At 44.4% G+C, this 18,540-nt stretch overlaps 3 protein-coding genes across 3 annotated transcripts; 1 reads left to right on the top strand and 2 right to left on the bottom strand.

The window, feature by feature from the left end:
- Positions 1-502: 502 nt before the first annotated feature.
- LOC128731567 (MAP kinase-activated protein kinase 2) lies at positions 503-7,031 on the bottom strand. The gene is made up of 7 exons (XM_053824697.1): positions 6,837-7,031; positions 3,356-3,495; positions 2,793-2,857; positions 1,349-1,631; positions 1,033-1,243; positions 827-952; positions 503-755 (listed from the first exon to the last, which is right to left on the bottom strand). Exons 1-7 carry the CDS (start codon positions 7,029-7,031, stop codon positions 666-668), a joined length of 1,110 nt encoding a protein of 369 aa, XP_053680672.1. The 3' UTR covers positions 503-665.
- A 1,288-nt stretch (positions 7,032-8,319) lies between these two features.
- Positions 8,320-9,845, top strand: LOC128729408 (U6 small nuclear RNA (adenine-(43)-N(6))-methyltransferase). The gene is made up of 2 exons (XM_053823034.1): positions 8,320-8,424; positions 8,502-9,845. Exons 1-2 carry the CDS (start codon positions 8,320-8,322, stop codon positions 9,843-9,845), a joined length of 1,449 nt encoding a protein of 482 aa, XP_053679009.1.
- Positions 9,846-10,903: 1,058 nt separating this feature from the next.
- LOC128729424 (exportin-5) lies at positions 10,904-17,046 on the bottom strand. The gene is made up of 6 exons (XM_053823035.1): positions 17,007-17,046; positions 14,871-14,985; positions 12,122-14,802; positions 11,688-12,054; positions 11,433-11,601; positions 10,904-11,347 (listed from the first exon to the last, which is right to left on the bottom strand). Exons 1-6 carry the CDS (start codon positions 17,044-17,046, stop codon positions 10,982-10,984), a joined length of 3,738 nt encoding a protein of 1,245 aa, XP_053679010.1. The 3' UTR covers positions 10,904-10,981.
- Between the last annotated feature and the right edge of the window lie 1,494 nt (positions 17,047-18,540).

Here is an 18,540-nt window from a genome sequence, read left to right on the forward strand (position 1 = left end):
AGTAATGATACCACATACCAACATCGACTGCGTATCCCATAGATCTGCTTCACTTTTGCTACTATACTACTGGTGTCCGTGTTTGACCATGTAACGGCTTGCAACGCACTACACACGGTCGTTCGTCCTAAAGTCGACATAAAAGATTATGCGCCAGAGCGCGATCGTAACGATTTCCTCCATTTGCAATATAAACAAGAAGCGGGCGGCAGCAACAGCAGCACCAGTTGTAAATATTATATATGTGATGCGTTTCATTAACTTCTAGGCCATTAATTGTCCGCACTCTTTGTCTATCAGCAAGCTTACATCTACGATCGTTTTCTAGACTTTTTAGAACATAAAACCCTATCCACAACACCTCGCGTGATGGTGGTGCACCGTATCATTTTACAGTTAAAATGCGTTATTTATTAAATACTGCGACAATTTTTAATTAAAACTCATGTTTTTGCACATGACTCATCCTTCAAAAATAGATTAAAACTTAGTCGTTTCACCACTACGTACCTATGTTGGGTGGTAACAAAGAAATGCGTGATCCGTGATGTTGATTTGTCGCGTAGTAGAGAAAGGGATTAACTTTTTTTCCGTTTTGTTGTTGCTTAAAATACGCGCTCATCATACGCCTGCTAATCACGTATGGTTCGACAAGCCATCGCATTTTACTGTTTCGTACTAGCCTTTTCTTCTCCGCGCTTTCTTCGCTTGTTCAGCAGTGCGTTGTTCGAGCTATCCAGATTCTTGATGTGCATCTGCAACAATACCGTTGAAAGGGATTAAACGATTTATAGCAAACACTGGTAAGCATTAGCTATACAATTACCTCATAATCAACTCGCATATTGGCTAGCGATCGTGTCATTTCTTCCTGCACTTCGGGCCAGATTTCCTCGCCCTCCTTCAACATGCGCCCAGTGTGCAGCGGCGTTTGAGGCACCTCCGTGTAACGCTGGAACAGAATCGAACGAAGGAAAGCACATTTTTTATTGATTTATTACGTGCTTTCCATGACCGGTATTTATCGCTTACCCGAATCCAAGGGTTCATCATTACTTGCTCGATGGTAAGTCGCTTTTCCGGCTCGACGTTGAGCATGCCCTTGATTAGATCCTTTGCCGCCTGGCTAACGTTTTTCCATTCCGGGTTGGGGAAATCATACTGCCCGGTACGAATGCGGGCTTTCATGCCTGGCGAGATGGCAAGCCCGTGGTTGCTGTAGAACGGTGGGAACCCACATAACCTGCATTCGGAAAAGAAGCAATCGTTTCCGCTTTAGCATTCCGCTACGTTTGCTAACACGTGGTACCCACGCGCGTGCGGCAATCAACACATTTGCTCTACTCACAGAATGTACATAATCACACCCAGGGACCATATATCACAGCTCTTATCGTAATTCTCCGGCCCAAGGACCTCTGGTGCGACGTAGTACGGCGTGTAGCAGGGTGTCTGCAACGTGTCCTTGGTGAACGTTTCCTTCGAGAAGCCAAAATCTGTCAGTTTTAGTATGGCGTTCGAATGGGGCGATGTGTAGAGCAGATTTTCCGGCTTGAGATCACGGTGTGCGATGTTGGAATCGTGCAAGAATTTGACAGCGACACAGATTTCATGCATGACGTGGGCCGCCTCTAAACGGAAGGAAAACGAATGGAAAGGATAGTGGATGGTTTCGCAGGAAGCAAGAAAACACCAGGAGAGACGGCAGACAGGGAAGCACACGAAGGTAAGAGAGAGAGAGAGAGAGAGAGAGAGAGAGAGAGAGAGAGAGAGAGAGAGAGCGAGATAGTGAGGAAGAAAACGAGAAATAGAGAAGATATGTTGAGATGGAAAAGAACAAGAGAAATGCAAAATAATGTGTTTGAAACAATGAATAAATAATGCGTAAGGAAAACGTAGCGATTGTCTAACAGAAAGTCACGCGCGGCAAGATCGATGCCAACAGATGAGAGTGTATAACAATAAGAGCTTAAATAAATAACAACACGAGCACACGTATGACGCAGTTTCAGTCCCAACGAATAGCCAAAATTTAATGAAATTTAATTTAATGCTCAGCAAAAGTTTGTATCTTCGGCATTAAAATTTGAATGTCATCACTGGCAAGATGGTGGCGAAGTATAAATGCACTTAGCCCGGCACAACATTATTACGGTACATCCGGATGACTAAGAGAACGTTAAACAAACTATCGCCATGAATCATGCGCTTATTCACAACGGGTAACAAGACAGTGGAATTCAACTGATGCCCGCGAAGAGCATAACGAAACAGACGGCATGATGATGGATTGGTATGTAATGTAGCGTTCTTCCCATTGATAGATAGACTTTGCCCCACAAACATGGCAGTGTTGAACGCCAGACATATGGTGCCGTCATCCAAGCATAAAGGGTTAGAAATACACACAGAATTGTTGATAACTATTGCATGGATATTGAATGCACTAACAGTGGTAATTTGGCAACACAACAAAACGACGGATATGGTTATTGCACATAAAGCTTCCCACTGTGCCCGGTCCCTTCACCATGCGCATTAAATATAATTATTGTACCGAGCAGCCATAGAGAAGATTTCATTTTTAATCAATACTTCGGCCGGTATTCCAAGTTTCAATTTCCCATGAGACAAATCGATAGTGTTAGCAATCGGATTAAAAAACTACGAACATTTAGCATTTTAGCTCCCATTCTAGCTTGATATAGAAAAAAAGGTCCAAATGTTCAATTGTTCATGCATTTCCCTGTAATGTGGGGATCTCCACTGGATGCCTATCCACTATGAATTACCTCTTTCTGTGAACGGGCCATCCTGTCGCTCCTGGATTCGCTGGAACAATTCTCCTCCCTCCATGCTGAAACGAGGTAGGGAATAAAAATCGAATTTAAAAAAAAACCCTGCAAATCAAACCTCTCCGATTCTCGCATTTTCGAACATTGCAAAACCCTCTACACAATACCGAACGGTGAAAATTAAATGCGAGAATAAGTGAATAGCTGCATAACCGCATCATTTACGGTTGATGATTAAGCCGTACTGAATGTGGAAGCAAATATAAACATGGAATTCCTGAAATGAGGCCGCTATCGCCCGATCCGGCTGTGATCCTTTCGGGGCTGGTTCACGCATTTAAAGCGGGGTGGGAAAATTGATGACGAAATTCACCACCCCAAAAGGAAGCGTTACTCGCTACTAATTATTCCAGTTTCATTTCAACGATTTCTCAACGTCAAACGCCCAGGTGGGAGTGAGAAACAATTACAACGCGATAGGAGCCAGAAGGTTCGAAAATTCATCCAAGGCGTTGTTGGCTACCATGCAGGGAGGAGAGGTTTTTCTAATATTATATTACCATTCCATAACGACGAGCAGGCACCGATTGCCGCTGTAGCTATTCTCGTACACGTCGATGATATTTACAATGTTCCGGCAACCGCTCGCCCGCCAATGCAGCTCCACCTCGCGTCTGGCCTTGGCATTGTCGTGCAGTACCTGTGGAATGAGATGAGAGCGAATCATAATCGAGATTAGAGACCGATACACCCGACAGATCCTGGTGCTTATCCTTGCAGGCAGTGCGATAATTGCATCCAATGCGGTTTGGAGAATTGATTTCCGAGGTACGGTTCAACATATTGAACCCGCATCCGGAAAGCCATTCGATCCGGTACGATGCTCATTTACCCTGGTTTAGCGACAGAGCTGCACTCTCGAATTCCCACGCAAACATCATCCTGACGTCAGCGGCTCGAGGCGGAACTGAATTTCAGCTTCCCGTTTCAGTACAAGATAAAGTAATGAGCAGGAAATGAAAATCGACCAAACTATTAGCGCAACGAGAGGAAGAAAATTGTCACCAACGCGTGTCATTTAGCATCGTTTCGATTCGCACAGACCGCCACACAATCTAATACGTGTTAATGACGGCGTCCTACAATTGCATGTGACGAGGTGGTTGCTTTAACGGGTGCAATTCGATCTCCATCTTGTTCAAAGAGATTCGTTTGGGGTAAAGAAAACGAATCGCATTACGAGCGATTTTCTAAAAGCGCTTGCAACAATCTCCACAAGGCGCACGTGGGTTGAAAAGTTTTGCTTAAGTACAGTATAATGGAAATGCCAATTCAATGAAAAAGGGAAAAACAAGCAAAGTAGATGCACATGATGCAGATGTATAACCTAAATTTCCTCTGCCCTGAGGTACTAAGATGAGAATATCTAAATTAATTTGAATTGGCTTCCATTTCGCTCATATATTCGCATAGATTAGAGCCATTCAAAGCGTTAGCAAGTGCCGCAAAAATGCGCAAAAAAATAGAGTTTTAAAATGGCTCATTCAAGCGAAGTGGTCCTTGCACTGATCACGCGACTGCATCTCCGACAGACGAGTTAATTATCCACTCAAAGTCTACCCGTTGGCAGGTCGCTGCCACATAAATCTGCCGCCAAGCGGGGAAGCGATTGGGAAACATAATTCCACCGACGGTTATTAACTGCCGCACGGGTGTTCGAGTGACCCACCACACCGGTGGTGAATGATAAGGACCAGTTTCTCCACACTGGCGGTCTAGTCTTTTTTCCCCGTCACTCGGGCGCTTTCTTTCTCGCGCCCGCAGTACTAATTTTGCTATGATTTATCGCACCATTTTTATATCATCAACTGATACGAGGGAAAACACGAACGAACCGTATCACGGACGGGGTTGTTTGTGATGAAATGAAATAGAGAAAGAGAGAGAGAGAGAGAGAGAGAGAGAGAGAGAAGAGAGAGCCTGAAACTCCACAAGGCGCGTAACCACCCGGTGCTACAGATAAGAAGGTGTCGCGTATAACCGTTTCGCTGGTGCCATGTCTTCTAGGTGGCGAATGACGTTTGCATAACGATCGAACGCATACACGCAATGGATAGCGCCTTGGGACGCACAAGCATTACCAGACCATGGGTGGGCGCTTGATTACGCGCTTGAACGATCGATCGAGGTGCAACAATTGTGTCACCTTCGGCACTCGGTGTCGATGAGATGAGATGAGATGCAACAGGATGATGCATTCGAGCATTATTTGTCGAAGCAAAGGGGTAAAGCGAACCCATCACTCTTGATAGAATGGCCTACACCTGCCTGAATTAGTCGCGTGCGTATAATTGTTACCCCGTGATGGCCGAAAGACAACATCTAGCTAGACATAGACGAGAACCCTGGCGCACGTGGTTAGCCAAGTTGCAAGCGATCGAATTCGTGCGGGGGTCAAAGTCAGATGACGGTAACGCACGTATTGCCTCAGTCACGCCAATTATGAATCGCGATCGCGCATTGAAGGCAACGAATTGGAAGCAATTTGCTTGCAATACGCCACGATTGAGACGATTTAAGCCCAGGACACGTGGAAACGCTTCCCACTTGGGATGTTTCCCAATTAACCCCGACACGGTGAATGCCAGGGGTGATGATTTAATCTTTGACGGCACGATGAAGGAACTGTTACAACGCCCAACATTGCTCTTAATGAAGGCAGCTTGTGACCTGAATAAATCTTGCTTTACATGAGGACCTTTGGGAGTGAGACTACCAGAGCCGCAGCCGGATACATCGTGTTGGTTTACCCGTAATTGACGAATAAATCGAATGACCACCAGCATCGATCGGGATTTGTTTCGTCAAGCTTGCGATGTTGTGCCACCGTAGCCGCGGGCTGTGTTGAGCAACTTAAGAAACCTTACCAGTTTCCGGACGGAAATAGATTAAAGGGATAATTACTAATGGAACGGGCTAATGGAACAACGTGCAGCCATCAAATGAATGCCCAGACTGCACCACGGAAGCCATGGAAGGTAGGTTTGTGACTTTGTGATTAAAAATAGCATCCAACGCACTGGTGACTAGGAAAGGTTTATCAACCAAACGATTTTGGTTGTATTATTCCTCGCGAAACATACAACGTTATTTTATGATTGGGACAGACTCTTAGTTTTTTGCCTAAACTCAATATTGATAAGCATATGGCTCATGAATTTACTTATGAGCAATGGATAACATTTGATCCCCTAAAACAGTCTTGCTTTGAATCCATACAAATTGAACACTTGGTCAATAAAAAAACCAAACATTCATACGTTATTAGTCGCACCATTATCGATTTCTCAAAAATGCTTGAACTGCATGTTACTATCACAGCGAGGTGGTGTACAGAAATTGATCAGATTTGTTGACGGAAAGCTAGCTCACACAACGGCAAAAAGCATTATCTTTCGGATAACAGCACGACACAGCTGCTAACCATATTGCGTGGGATCGTATCAGTGGTTGTGAAAAAAATAAACCAAAATTACACAGCTCTCCTAGTCACGACGAGGCCACGTTGCTGCTGTTGCTGTAGCGCAAGCGAACAGAAGGCAACAATACAAAAAAGTACAACGTGGGAAACAAGCTGTTGCCTTGGACAATGAACATCTCCTTCCAACCCCGGCTGCAAGATCATCCGAGATGTGATGGCAATGCGTACGACCATATACGCGTCACGCTGAAAACCGCAGATTCTTTTATTTTTTTTCTGCCTGTAAGCCTCGGATGATCTCCAAACGCATACGCGACAGCACACATGGGAGAAGAAGGGCAAGATCATGGAACTGCGAAGGTTCATGTGCGGTTTGCGTTGATATACTCGGGTCGGCAACACGCGTGATGCTACACCTCCGGAAGGGTCTTTTTGTGTCCGGGGTTTCTTCGGTGACAGCGAGCACATATTTTGCTCCGAGCTATGTTTATCGTCAACAAGCATGCTAAGGGAAGGCGATTTGTTGCCCGTTGTTCGCGCCTCACCTGGCAGTGACTTACCTTGAGGGCGTACTTTTGGCCCGACTCCCTGCCCGTACATTGCACCACCTTGCCGTTGATGCCGAGCCCAAGGACGGTGTTGGAAATTTCATAGTCATCCGTGATTCTGGTCGTCTTTGGTTGCCGCTGTGGGGCCTGCTGTTGCTGCAGCTGCGATGGTAGCTGCTGCACCGGAATCGGTTTCATCGCGTACATGGTGATGGGTGTCGAACTGGCGGCCACTGTTGTTGCTTTTGTGTCGTTTGCAATGCACAACACCGTCGAACACAGCCACAGAACACGGACACGGACAAACTACGCGCAGCCGATTGCGTCAGACTCTCGTTTTGTTTACGCCGGACTTTCTACCACCGAACAACGGGGTAAACGGTAACGGTGCAAAGAAAGCGAAACTCTCCCACTGGGCTCGTCGCACACGCTGATTAGAATCGACGGCGCGGAAAGGGATGATTATCGGAACAGCTTTCGCGTTGTTCTGCACGCTTTATTGCAATCACTGTGTTGTCGGTGGGTGGCGCGTACGGGACATGTGCGCCCGTTGAATGTGTGCACTTATATAACGATTCACGAAAGATGGCACTTTGCTACGCAAGCGAGCGACAATTGTACGCTACGGTACGGTACTTTTACTCCAATGCGCGTTGACGTTTTAAGGTGCTACTGCGTTGGAATAAATGGCTTGCCTCACCCGTAGCAAACCGTTTCACGATGGGATTCACACAACACTTCTGGAAACACTCTGAACATACATTCAAACACCACAAGACCCATGCAATATCCGACTCAAACCAACTATCGCAAGTTGCGGTACATTAAAATTGCACTTAAAAACAAACCCACGCGGTATGGAACTGATTTCACGATCTGCTTCCGTCGAACGTAGCCGTGTGAGGGACGTTAAAACACATTTGCATAAATTAAATTCAAAATTAAGGTACACGCCACCCGATGAGCTGCTGCGGAAAATCGCGATACCGCATCCGACAGAAAAGCGCGTGGTATAATGGTGCGTAAATCGGTGCCCGCAACGCGTTTCTTATTTGTATTTATTTTATTTGCGTTGATGACACAATGACAAAAGGATTCCGTTCGTATGCTGGGAGAAGTGTAGGAAAACATAACTTCATAGATAGCAGTTTTAGACCATGTTTTAGACCACGTTTAAAAGTTGTTCAAAATTTATTGCCACATGCGCAAAACGAACAAAAATTCCTTTTTCTTTCGAAATTGTTTGTGTTTTCTCCCTTACTTGTACGCGTTTCCTTATATTTTAGCCCATTTGAATACCTCTTACAGAAAATGTCGTTGAATTTTGTGTGACAATCCCATCTACGTTCGTTATGACTGCTCGAATCTGCTTCGAATGATGCGATATGCCGTTCTGACATTAACCAAAACATAAACAAATTCACAGCGCTGTTAGCTTAAATGCCGCGAAAGTTCCTAATGCAACGATTGAATCTCCCAGAAGACGGCCTCGGATATGGCGGTTAACGAATTTATGCACCCTAGAAATCGGTATCGACATAAGCCCAACTTTCAGGAGCTTGTGAAACTTTTTCCAGAATTAAAAGAAGTGGCTAACGTGGTGAGTGCTTTTCAATGCTCATCATCGTGTAGTGTATGTACAGCATGTTATAATCGCGAAACTATTTAAAATTGTAGGATTTGACTGGCAAAGTGAAGCTGGATTATAGAAATCGCCAAGCCGTGCAACTTTTGTCGAAATGTTTGCTACTACGAGATTTTCATTTAAAGATAGAACTCCCGCCTGAAAAGTTGGTACCGACATTACCTCTGCGGTTAAACTACATCCATTGGCTAGAGGATATTGGTTCGATCGCTCACTGGGCAAAAAAAGAGACCATTCACGGGATTGATATAGGTTGTGGGGCTTCCTGCATCTATCCACTTCTGGCTGTGGTACAGTCGAATAAGCACTGGCACATGGTTGCCATTGAAAAAGCGGAAGACAGTCTACAGATCGCAAAGGACAATGTGATTCGCAATGAGTTGCAAGCTTGTATTGACGTTCGACCACAAGCGCCAGAAGGAAAAACGATTCTTTTGGACGTCTTAGAAGAGTATCCAAATCAAAAGTTTGATTTTTGCATGTGTAATCCACCATTTTTCGATAGTGCCTCCGTATGTCGGGATCCGATGAATCGTACCGGCAAACGACGCGAACCATCTAACGCCAGTACCGGATCCTTCGAAGAACTATGCACAGAGGGAGGCGAGGTGCAGTTTATCAATCAAATCATGCAAGAGAGTCTTTTTTTGAAGGATCGCATTGCAGTTTATACCACAATGATCGGGCATAAAAGTAGTTATGAAGAAATTTTGCGAATTCTCAAAAATGCTGGCATATTCAACATTACAGCGAACAGGTTTTGTCAAGGTAATACAACCCGGTGGGCAGTAGCGTGGAGCTTCGATACGACAATCTTGCTATCCCTTGTACCCAACAGCCAAACGGTGAAGTCTGGCAATGGTTCACCTGGAAGGAAAAAGATAGTTGGAAAGCCTGCATCTTGCAAAATTTTAGCCACTGACGAAATGCACTCAATTCAAACTGTCTGGCAACTCTTGGCAAAAATGTTGCAATCCATATCCATTGTTGTACGCGTCGTAGATGGCTGTGCTAAAACCGACGAAATAATCTGCGAGATAACTGCACAACAGAATACGTTGTCGCACCAGCGCAGAAAACGACGGGCCGAACAAATGAAATGTACTGCACAAGAAGATGCCAAAAAAGATGAGTATTCAGAAATGGGCAGAAAAGAGAAAAGACCGAAACTTGAAGATGATATGGATAAAATTGGTAGGAAGGACACGGGTGTGAAAGTATGCGACCCATATTTAAAAGGTGCGTTAAGCATCAAACGGGAAAATGATGGTTATTATCTGGCCCTCCAGTATGTCGGCGGAATTGGTGGCAAGGATGCAATCCATCAGGTTCTACAATATGTTAAAAATAATATCAAAAGCAAAGAAGGAATTTAAAAGACGTTGAAATCGAAGAGCAGAAAGTGCCTGTTAACTATAAGAAAGGTTAATGTTTACCATCTGGATTTTAAACCATCCGTTAAAACATCCTTCTCTTAGATTGATTAGAATATACGGAAGAAAATTCATACTCGTTGAACTTAGCATGAAATAAAACGCGCATCGTTACATTTACAGTAAGTGTATCTTATATTTCTATATTCCCGGTCGTTCGACGCGATGCACGCATCATGTAATCGTATAAATATTACATAGCAGTATCGATTCGCTTCTTCAATTTGTTCTTATCGTTTACACTTTCGCGCGTACATTAGTGTATTAGGAAAAGTGAACCTTATTTGTCTGTTTTATGCAATTATGCACATTTGTTTCTGAGCCGACAGATATTCCTTGAAAAATTACAATTGAAAATGATACATCGCCTATATTTTGAAAAGAAAATGCAATTTGCATTTTAAAAACACAATTGTGAAATTCTGGCAATTTTTACCTCACCAACATCAACTTTAATGATGATGATGTTGAATAATTTTCTGGATTGTTTGTGTGTCGATTCCCAAATAATGATCCAAGTGTTTTAACCTTATCCTCATATAAACATAAATAACAATCCTACACCATTTTCGAGGAGAGAAATTGTTTTTCAAAAACAAATAAGCTGCGATGCAATAGAGAAATTTAATTTCCATTTTTACATGGGAGTAAGGAATTTTTATACCTATGATACATTTGCTTACAGTTGCTATCCTAAACTGATAATCACTGTAATGACAAGAGAATCTATAAACGGTAACGGTTATCCATACAAAAAAAAAACAAATGCATAAGCGTAACAATCGTTTAAGAGGAAAATTAGATCGAAGCAACGACCAATCTGACCCACAATCCCATGGTTCTTTTCGCAGCCTAATAAATATAAAAAAGACGAAACTTAATGACAAACTCATATTGAAAACTATTCACAAATCTTGAGTGTATGCTTCGATATCCGAGCTATTCGGAGTGTGTGTGGGTCTTTGCAGAGACGTATCCTTTCAACGTCGCTTATGAGACGGATTGCTTAAAGTCATAATGGAGTAGGATTATCATTATTAGCTAACCTTGGCGTACAATTGATTTTTGATAGCATATTACTAACTCCGTCTGGTAAATAAGTGTGCCAGTCCGGTTTCCTGGTTGCTTTCAATCAGATTAAATGTGTTCGTTCTCTGCTGATTATTGGGTGGTGGCATGATCGGTGGAAGATTTAAAATTTTCACCTCTTTTCGACCGTGTTGGCCAATGTTCCGACCGATGATGTTTGAAGTGATCTTCTTGAACAGATCCTTCTTGGCTTTATCGATTTTGTTGCCCTTGGTGCTGCTAGAAGATATTTTTTCGTCCAACTTATGTATGTCTCCCGCGCTCACGTTTGGAATTTGCTGCAAAACTTCGATAATATTGGGAAACTTTGGCCGAAGTATTTCATATGCCTGCACACCAAGCGTAATAAGCGATGTCTGAAACGTTACATAGATAGTGCAAAGTTATTCGCTACCTTTAAACAAAGAGCACACCTAAAGACTAAACGTTTCGCGCACGTACCTGGTTGGATTCGTGCTGTCCATGAAGCTGCAGAGCTTTCAACACAGCGACGATAATGTTGGAAGCTAGTGCCTCTGTGATTAATAGCTCCGCTGCGAGAAATCTTATGATTGGACCACTAAGCAGTGTTGCTTTCAAGCTAGAATTGCTATCATTCCAGGAAAGTACGCTAAAAACGTCAATAATTATATTATTATAAACAGTGCAGTATATCGAACCGCTAATTACGTTTTTGAATGCGTATAATTTACCTACCTTAACACAGTCATGACAATCGGATTGCTGGTATATTGGTTGCGTAACAGCTTACCGCCTAAATCACTTATAACCTCCGATGTCATAGCCGATTGAGCAGCGCGAGTCAATGCTTGCGGTGTGCCATCCATGCTCTGATCATCATGATCCATGCTACTAGCCATGCTTGCATCATTAGTCGAATTTGCCGTTGGATCGACAGTGCTCCCGACTAATGCTACCTTTAGCACGTCGATATACTCTCGGGTAAGCGTCCTGTTGAGCATATCTTCCAGTACTTCTTGCGTATCGCTAACATCTTCACCAAGCTCACCAGATTCATACAGAGACGTAATATAATGCCAACGTGCAGTCAGTCTTGTCAACACTGAAAATAAGAAGAGTACGATAAGTAAGCTAGCTCTATAATAATAAGCTGGCTACGTGACACTTACTAAATGGAACAAAATGGGCAAATATTGGAAACAGCACAGCTTCATGGAAAACCGGTGGACATGTGTAGATGAACGGCTTTAAAAACACTCGTACGATGGTACGCAGTCGAAAATCGGGCACGTACTCCAAGCTAGCAAACACGCTTCCAACGATTGCATTCGCAATTCCTGGCAGCGCATAAAGATCGCGTCCTAGCGAAGGTCCGGCAGATCCCATCATGTGATAGCAATGTTCGAAAACGTTCGAGAGAAAAGTCTGCATGCGACTGAACGCCGTCGGTGGCATCTTTTGCGTGGGATCGAGCGGATCCTGTAACACCGGCGATACGCCGAGTAATTGCTTTTTCTCGTGCTCTTGCATTCCATTTGCGTCTCGGAAAGATTCAGAGAATGCCTGTAGCGCGTTTGGTTTCCATAGCTCATTGAGGCAGCGCATGAGCGAAAGAATATGGGGTAGTAATGGCACCACGTGTGAAGTGGCCGGATTTCGACAGATAGGATTGCCAGACTCGGTTAACGCTACCACAAATCCTCCCCGTGAGCAGCGATCTGGATCGTCCGGCCAGGAGCAACGCTTAATAACGCCCAGGACAAGATTCAGAGCGTACGTAAGTTGTCTCCGATTGACGTTGTAAGGATCCTCTATCGTGGTAGTAAACGGTTGAATGGCTGATTTGTTCAAACCGACGTATTCGATGAACGTGTGGGCATTTTTAACCACCGGTACTAACAGACCACCCCAGATGGATACTCCTTCTCGAATAACTTCAGCTACAAAGCCGCTCTGCCGTTCGAAATCGCAAAAATGATTTGAAATCAACAGTAAAGCCTCATGCAGGGTGACTTGCTCAACTTTGCTAAGTCGTTCCGGCTGGTGAATGAGATTTTTAACGCTCGTATTGATTTGATCAAATATAGGCAGCAATAGCAGAGGATATTTGTGAGCAATCTTAACCATGAGGGCTGCTGCATGTCGTCTCAAATTTTTTACTGCCACCGTGCGTGTATGCCGTGTTTCGCCTGGTGATTGAAAAATAAGTGCTGCAAAAATTTTCTCCAACACACGTGGCAGTAACTGTACACCGGTCATGGCAACGCAATTGGCCGCCGTAATCTGGCAGGAGGACATGCTCAGAAACACAAACAATGAAGAGATGCAGGAGAGCAGTACCGATAGGATGAGTGGATCATTTGATTCCACTTTTAAGCATTCCTCGAGCAAGCGCAAGCCAGCGGCCACCGATGGACGTTCGGTGACCATTAAAATGCGGGATAGCACGCCATCCAGCACGTTAGTCAAAGCATCCCATTCGAGGTATACTGGATCCGAAACGTTGCACGTAGTGTTGCGTTCAGTAGTGGCAGTTTTTTGCAACCTTGCGCTAAGCCAATGTTCGCAGTAGGAAAACGTGACGAGCGGAGAGATTAGGGTCGCTTGGCGGAAAATTTCCAAAAAATCCGTTCGGCACCGGAAGAAAAATACTAGCCACTCTTCTTCGCCATCGTAATCGAGACTAGCGTATGTCTGCGGGTGCATAGTTATTTCCGTAGGGCGGGACATCGGATAGTTCACTTTGATGATTTTTGGGCCGATCACCTCGATTACCTTCGGAATGTACTCGAGGACCAGGTGCTCTTTCGAGATTTGCTCGTGTTTTAACAAACTCGTCCAAATAAGTGCTGCCGGGTGGGCTAGGCTAAAGCTGGAATGCCTCGTAAAAATCAGCACTGTCCCAAGGAAGGTGGCCAGACACTGTGGTCGGATCGGCTGGCAGTCCTCTTTACCCCAAAGCGCCGTCAGCTGAGAAGCCAGTCCGGTCAGCACTTGGACCAGTTTTTTGAGGAATAGATAGTACGCTTCTGTTCCAAGCCGCTCGTTTTGTGTGGCCGCCTGGTAGTAATGATCCACAGGCGCATCCTCGAACAGCAACAGCAGCGGCTTGCGATCCTTAAGTTGTCCTCGACGATTTGCAATCTGTCCAAGGCAGTCAGCAGCAGGTTGTTGAAATTCTACGTCCGTTAGAAGAATGCAGAGTATTTGCAGTAATCGACCACTTGCGGCCATAATGTGATTAATGGACACCCACTCTACAAAGCCGGTTAGCGTTTGCAGTGCAACTTGAACAACACGACTGTGTCCGAGCGCCTTGTGCTTATCACCAACAGATGTAGCACTCCGGAATTCCCCGACGTGTAATTCAATCAATCGCAGGAAAAAGGTGAATATCTCCGACATGTTCACGGTCAACGCTTGGTAGATGTCCTTTCGCCGTTGATTGGACTCGATTGTCTGCAGGAGGGCCACATCTTCAACCAAACGGAGAAACACCAATAGCACCAGCTCCGTTTGAGCGATTCCCTGCGCACAAGCATCGCTCAGCTCTACGAGTAGTGTAGTCCACTGCTGTGGCCATTCTCGTTTAATCATTTCCACTATAATTCGAGACACGCCATCCTTGATGTGTGCAAGGTCTCGATCTTGCGCCTCCCCGACGCCAGCGTTCAGGAGTTTCATGGCGTTTTCCTTGATGAATATTTTTTCTTGTTGCGAAATGTTGTTCCAATTGTACTTGATCGTATGCTCCATAAGCTGCAATCCGAAATGACGCACCATCGGCGGATAGTTGCCTGTCACCAGCGATAGACCGGCTTGCGCACATAAAGGGGATACATCTTTGAATCTGTAAGTAAATATCAACATATTACCCGAATCGTTTCTTCCAACACTCATCGTTCAATCACTACGTACCGTTCACAAGCTACGTACGCGTCCATGCGGGCCTGTTGAGTAGCTTCTGGATCCATGGTGATTTTTACTGCCCGAGCCAGCTCATTGGCAAGTTCTCCCACTTCATGAGCCATTTCTATTCCGGTAGTTTTAAGGATCACACTTTTTAATCGTACTTTTTATTGAAACACTAACTATGTTTGAGGCAGCAGCTCGTTGCATATAGACTAGAGGATGCGGATGGTTTGCAGCTGAGAAACGAGCGACCAAACATAAGCACACTAGATAATGACAAAAATCAAAAAATGTTTTAATAGATACTTCAGAACAAGCCTTCGCAGAATATGAGCAATCTCAATGATTTGAACTGATGCAACAATTGTCTGGTTGTTATTGGTTTTACGCAAAGCTTTCAAGAAGCTATCTTAAATAAAGCATCGTCCATTGTTATGACTTTAAGTGAGTTTTTTTGTATAATATTGTAATTCACAACTGCTTTCCACACGGTATGTTGCGTATAACATTCCGAAATGCTGCCGCAAGGAGTGCATGAACATACGACGAGTGCATGGTCGGTGTCACGATAGCAGTTTCCTACCTATTTCCCTAAAGGACTTACCACGCGCTTCTCCCAACTGAATTAATTTATCAACAATTTTTCATTTCTACACGTCAGTCTTTGCGACGGTCCGTGCTAAAAGCGATAGGAATGGAAATTGTGAAAAATGCAGTAAGAACGAATATTGTAAACGCGGTCTCGCGCTGCGAAATCGTTTTCTTTTCCCTTTTCCCCCTTTTCTTGCCTTGGTATAAAACGACTTCGACGATCCGAGCTAGAACATCAAAATTGACAGATACCAGTCGAGCAAATCCGGTTTGCGCAAAACGAAAAAAAATCACAGGATTATAGATGGTAAAGCATACATATAAATGTTGAAATTAAATACAATATGTTACTGAAGTCTCACAATGGTTTATCTAATTCAATATTAGGTAAAAACTCAATATATACCCCCCCCCCCTCCCATTTTTTGACAGGACCCTGAAAATTGGACCCAAGAATTGGTGACATGTATAAACAAATGGGTTAGCTCAAAGGTGTCTTGTTTACCTTTTTTTCAACTAATAAATAAAATCATATGACTTGCAAAAACGAAGAAATCAGTAGTTAAATTAATTAAAGTAATAAAGTTTCTACGTTTTTATTTTAACCAGACGTAATTTCGAGGATGCCTATCAGTATTCATACGTGTTTAGAATGGATAAATCTCGGCATTTCAAGATTACCGGAACCCACGTTGGTCTTTGAACTGTGTAAAAAATCCGTTGGCTTATGTTATGAGGTGTGGTGGCTTATGTAACAAATACTATTTCCGTTTCGGACGGAAAAGAGTGCGTTTCTGCTGGAGAAGCTATACGTTATGGGCGTAATTCCGACAAAGTAGGATCTGGAGAATGCGAACAAGATCAGCGCATCGTCGTTCTGCCGCCGGAGACTTCTGCTCGTGCTGGTGCGTAACAATATGTCGGAAAACGTGTCCCATGCGACCAAGATGATCGACCATGGCCACGTGCGCGTTGGTGTGAAATTGGTTAAAGATCCCGCGTTTTAGTGCCGCGCACGAAAGAAGCGCCTGTTTTGAAAATATCCATTTCTAGTCAACTTGCGGAATCAATATCTAAAACAATCTTTCTATAAAAAAATAACTGTAAAATTGTTGATATTTTTCAGTATATTTGAGTCAGTTAATATGATGTAGTTCTACTTCAAACCCCTCCAAGTAATAATTCTTCAACAATTCCATAAAATAATGTTGTTGTTGGTAATCATATTCAATAAAAATGAATAATTTCCCTTTGAATACCTTTTGCATTGCCATCTACATCTTTTCGGGGTCCGTACCCTACTAGTTATGGTGTTAGATTCTCGTTGATCCTTTCTGAACATTAATTTGTTTGTTGTTGTTGTAATTTGTCATTAATAGCTGTTGTCTGTCTTCAATTATAATTGATTTTAAAAATTGATCAAATGCACTCTGCCTCTCTTTGTCTCTCTCTGTCACAGTCTGTCTCTCTATGCCTCTCTTTGTCTCTCTATGTCTCTCTGTATGTGTGTGCATGCGCCGGCCATCGCCACCGTCAGGATATCTGGCTCACCATACAGCTCAGCTAGCTCGTCGTCGGTGGAACAACGCATCCTAGCTGTTTTACGTCTCGTAGGATGCCAAGACAAAGTGTACAGCCGCCCCTAACATGGGTAACAGACGCTGGTTCGCGCCGCTCCTAACCTGGAGAATAGACGCTCAGGGATGAACTACTTGCTAGTACCAGTCTAATCCCCCTCTCAATTCAGCCTTATCGTCCATCCGCCCAAGGGGGTGGGTTTCCCCGTATACCCAAGCTTGGATATTTAGACGACAAGTTACCGTTCTGTACGTCGCGGACGTATTGAGTAGGAGTTGGGGAGGAGAGCCTATAGTAGCCTTCAGGAGGCGTCGGATCCAACCCTTTAAAGAACAAAAAATTATTATGCCTGCGTGCGTGTATGCGTGTCTGTGTCTCTCTATCTGTATCTCGCTTTGTCTTGCTGTTTGTATGTGTGTACGTGCGTGCGTCTATCCCTCTGTGTATCTGTGCCTCTGTGCATCAGTTCCTCGGCATCCGTGCATCAGTCGATCAGTGCCTCTCTGCTATCTGTGGACATCAGTCGATCAGTGCCGCTGTACATCTATACATCAGTTTTACTATACCAGTGTACAATCCAGTGCACCTGATACCTCTGTGAAACTGTGTCTCTATGCATCGGTGCTCCTGTTCTCTGTGCCTCTATGCAACTGTGCTCCTGTATCTCTGTGCCTCACGTGCGTCTACGGTACTGTGCCTCTGTGCTTTAGTGCTCCTGTGCCTCTGTCTCTCTCTGTATGTGTGTGCGTACGTGCGTCTATCCCTCTGTGCCTCTGTGTATCTGTGCCTCTGTGCGTCAGTTCCTCGGCATCCGTGCATCAGTCGATCAGTGCCTCTCTGCTATCTGTGGACATCAGTCGATCAGTGCCGCTGTACATCTATACATCAGTTTTACTATACCAGTGTACAATCCAGTGCACCTGATACCTCTGTGAAACTGTGTCTCTATGCATCGGTGCTCCTGTTCTCTGTGCCTCTATGCAACTGTGCTCCTGTATCTCTGTGCCTCACGTGCGTCTACGGTACTGTGCCTCTGTGCTTTAGTGCTCCTGTGCCTCTGTCTCTCTCTGTATGTGTGTGCGTACGTGCGTCTATCCCTCTGTGCCTCTGTGTATCTGTGCCTCTGTGCGTCAGTTCCTCGGCATCCGTGCATCAGTCGATCAGTGCCTCTCTGCTATCTGTGGACATCAGTCGATCAGTGCCGCTGTACATCTATACATCAGTTTTACTATACCAGTGTACAATCCAGTGCACCTGATACCTCTGTGAAACTGTGTCTCTATGCATCGGTGCTCCTGTTCTCTGTGCCTCTATGCAACTGTGCTCCTGTATCTCTGTGCCTCACGTGCGTCTACGGTACTGTGCCTCTGTGCTTTAGTGCTCCTGTGCCTCTGTCTCTCTCTGTATGTGTGTGCGTACGTGCGTCTATCCCTCTGTGCCTCTGTGTATCTGTGCCTCTGTGCGTCAGTTCCTCGGCATCCGTGCATCAGTCGATCAGTGCCTCTCT

Source organism: Anopheles nili, chromosome 2 (genome assembly GCF_943737925.1).
Source record: "Anopheles nili chromosome 2, idAnoNiliSN_F5_01, whole genome shotgun sequence".
NCBI lineage: Eukaryota > Metazoa > Arthropoda > Insecta > Diptera > Culicidae > Anopheles > Anopheles nili.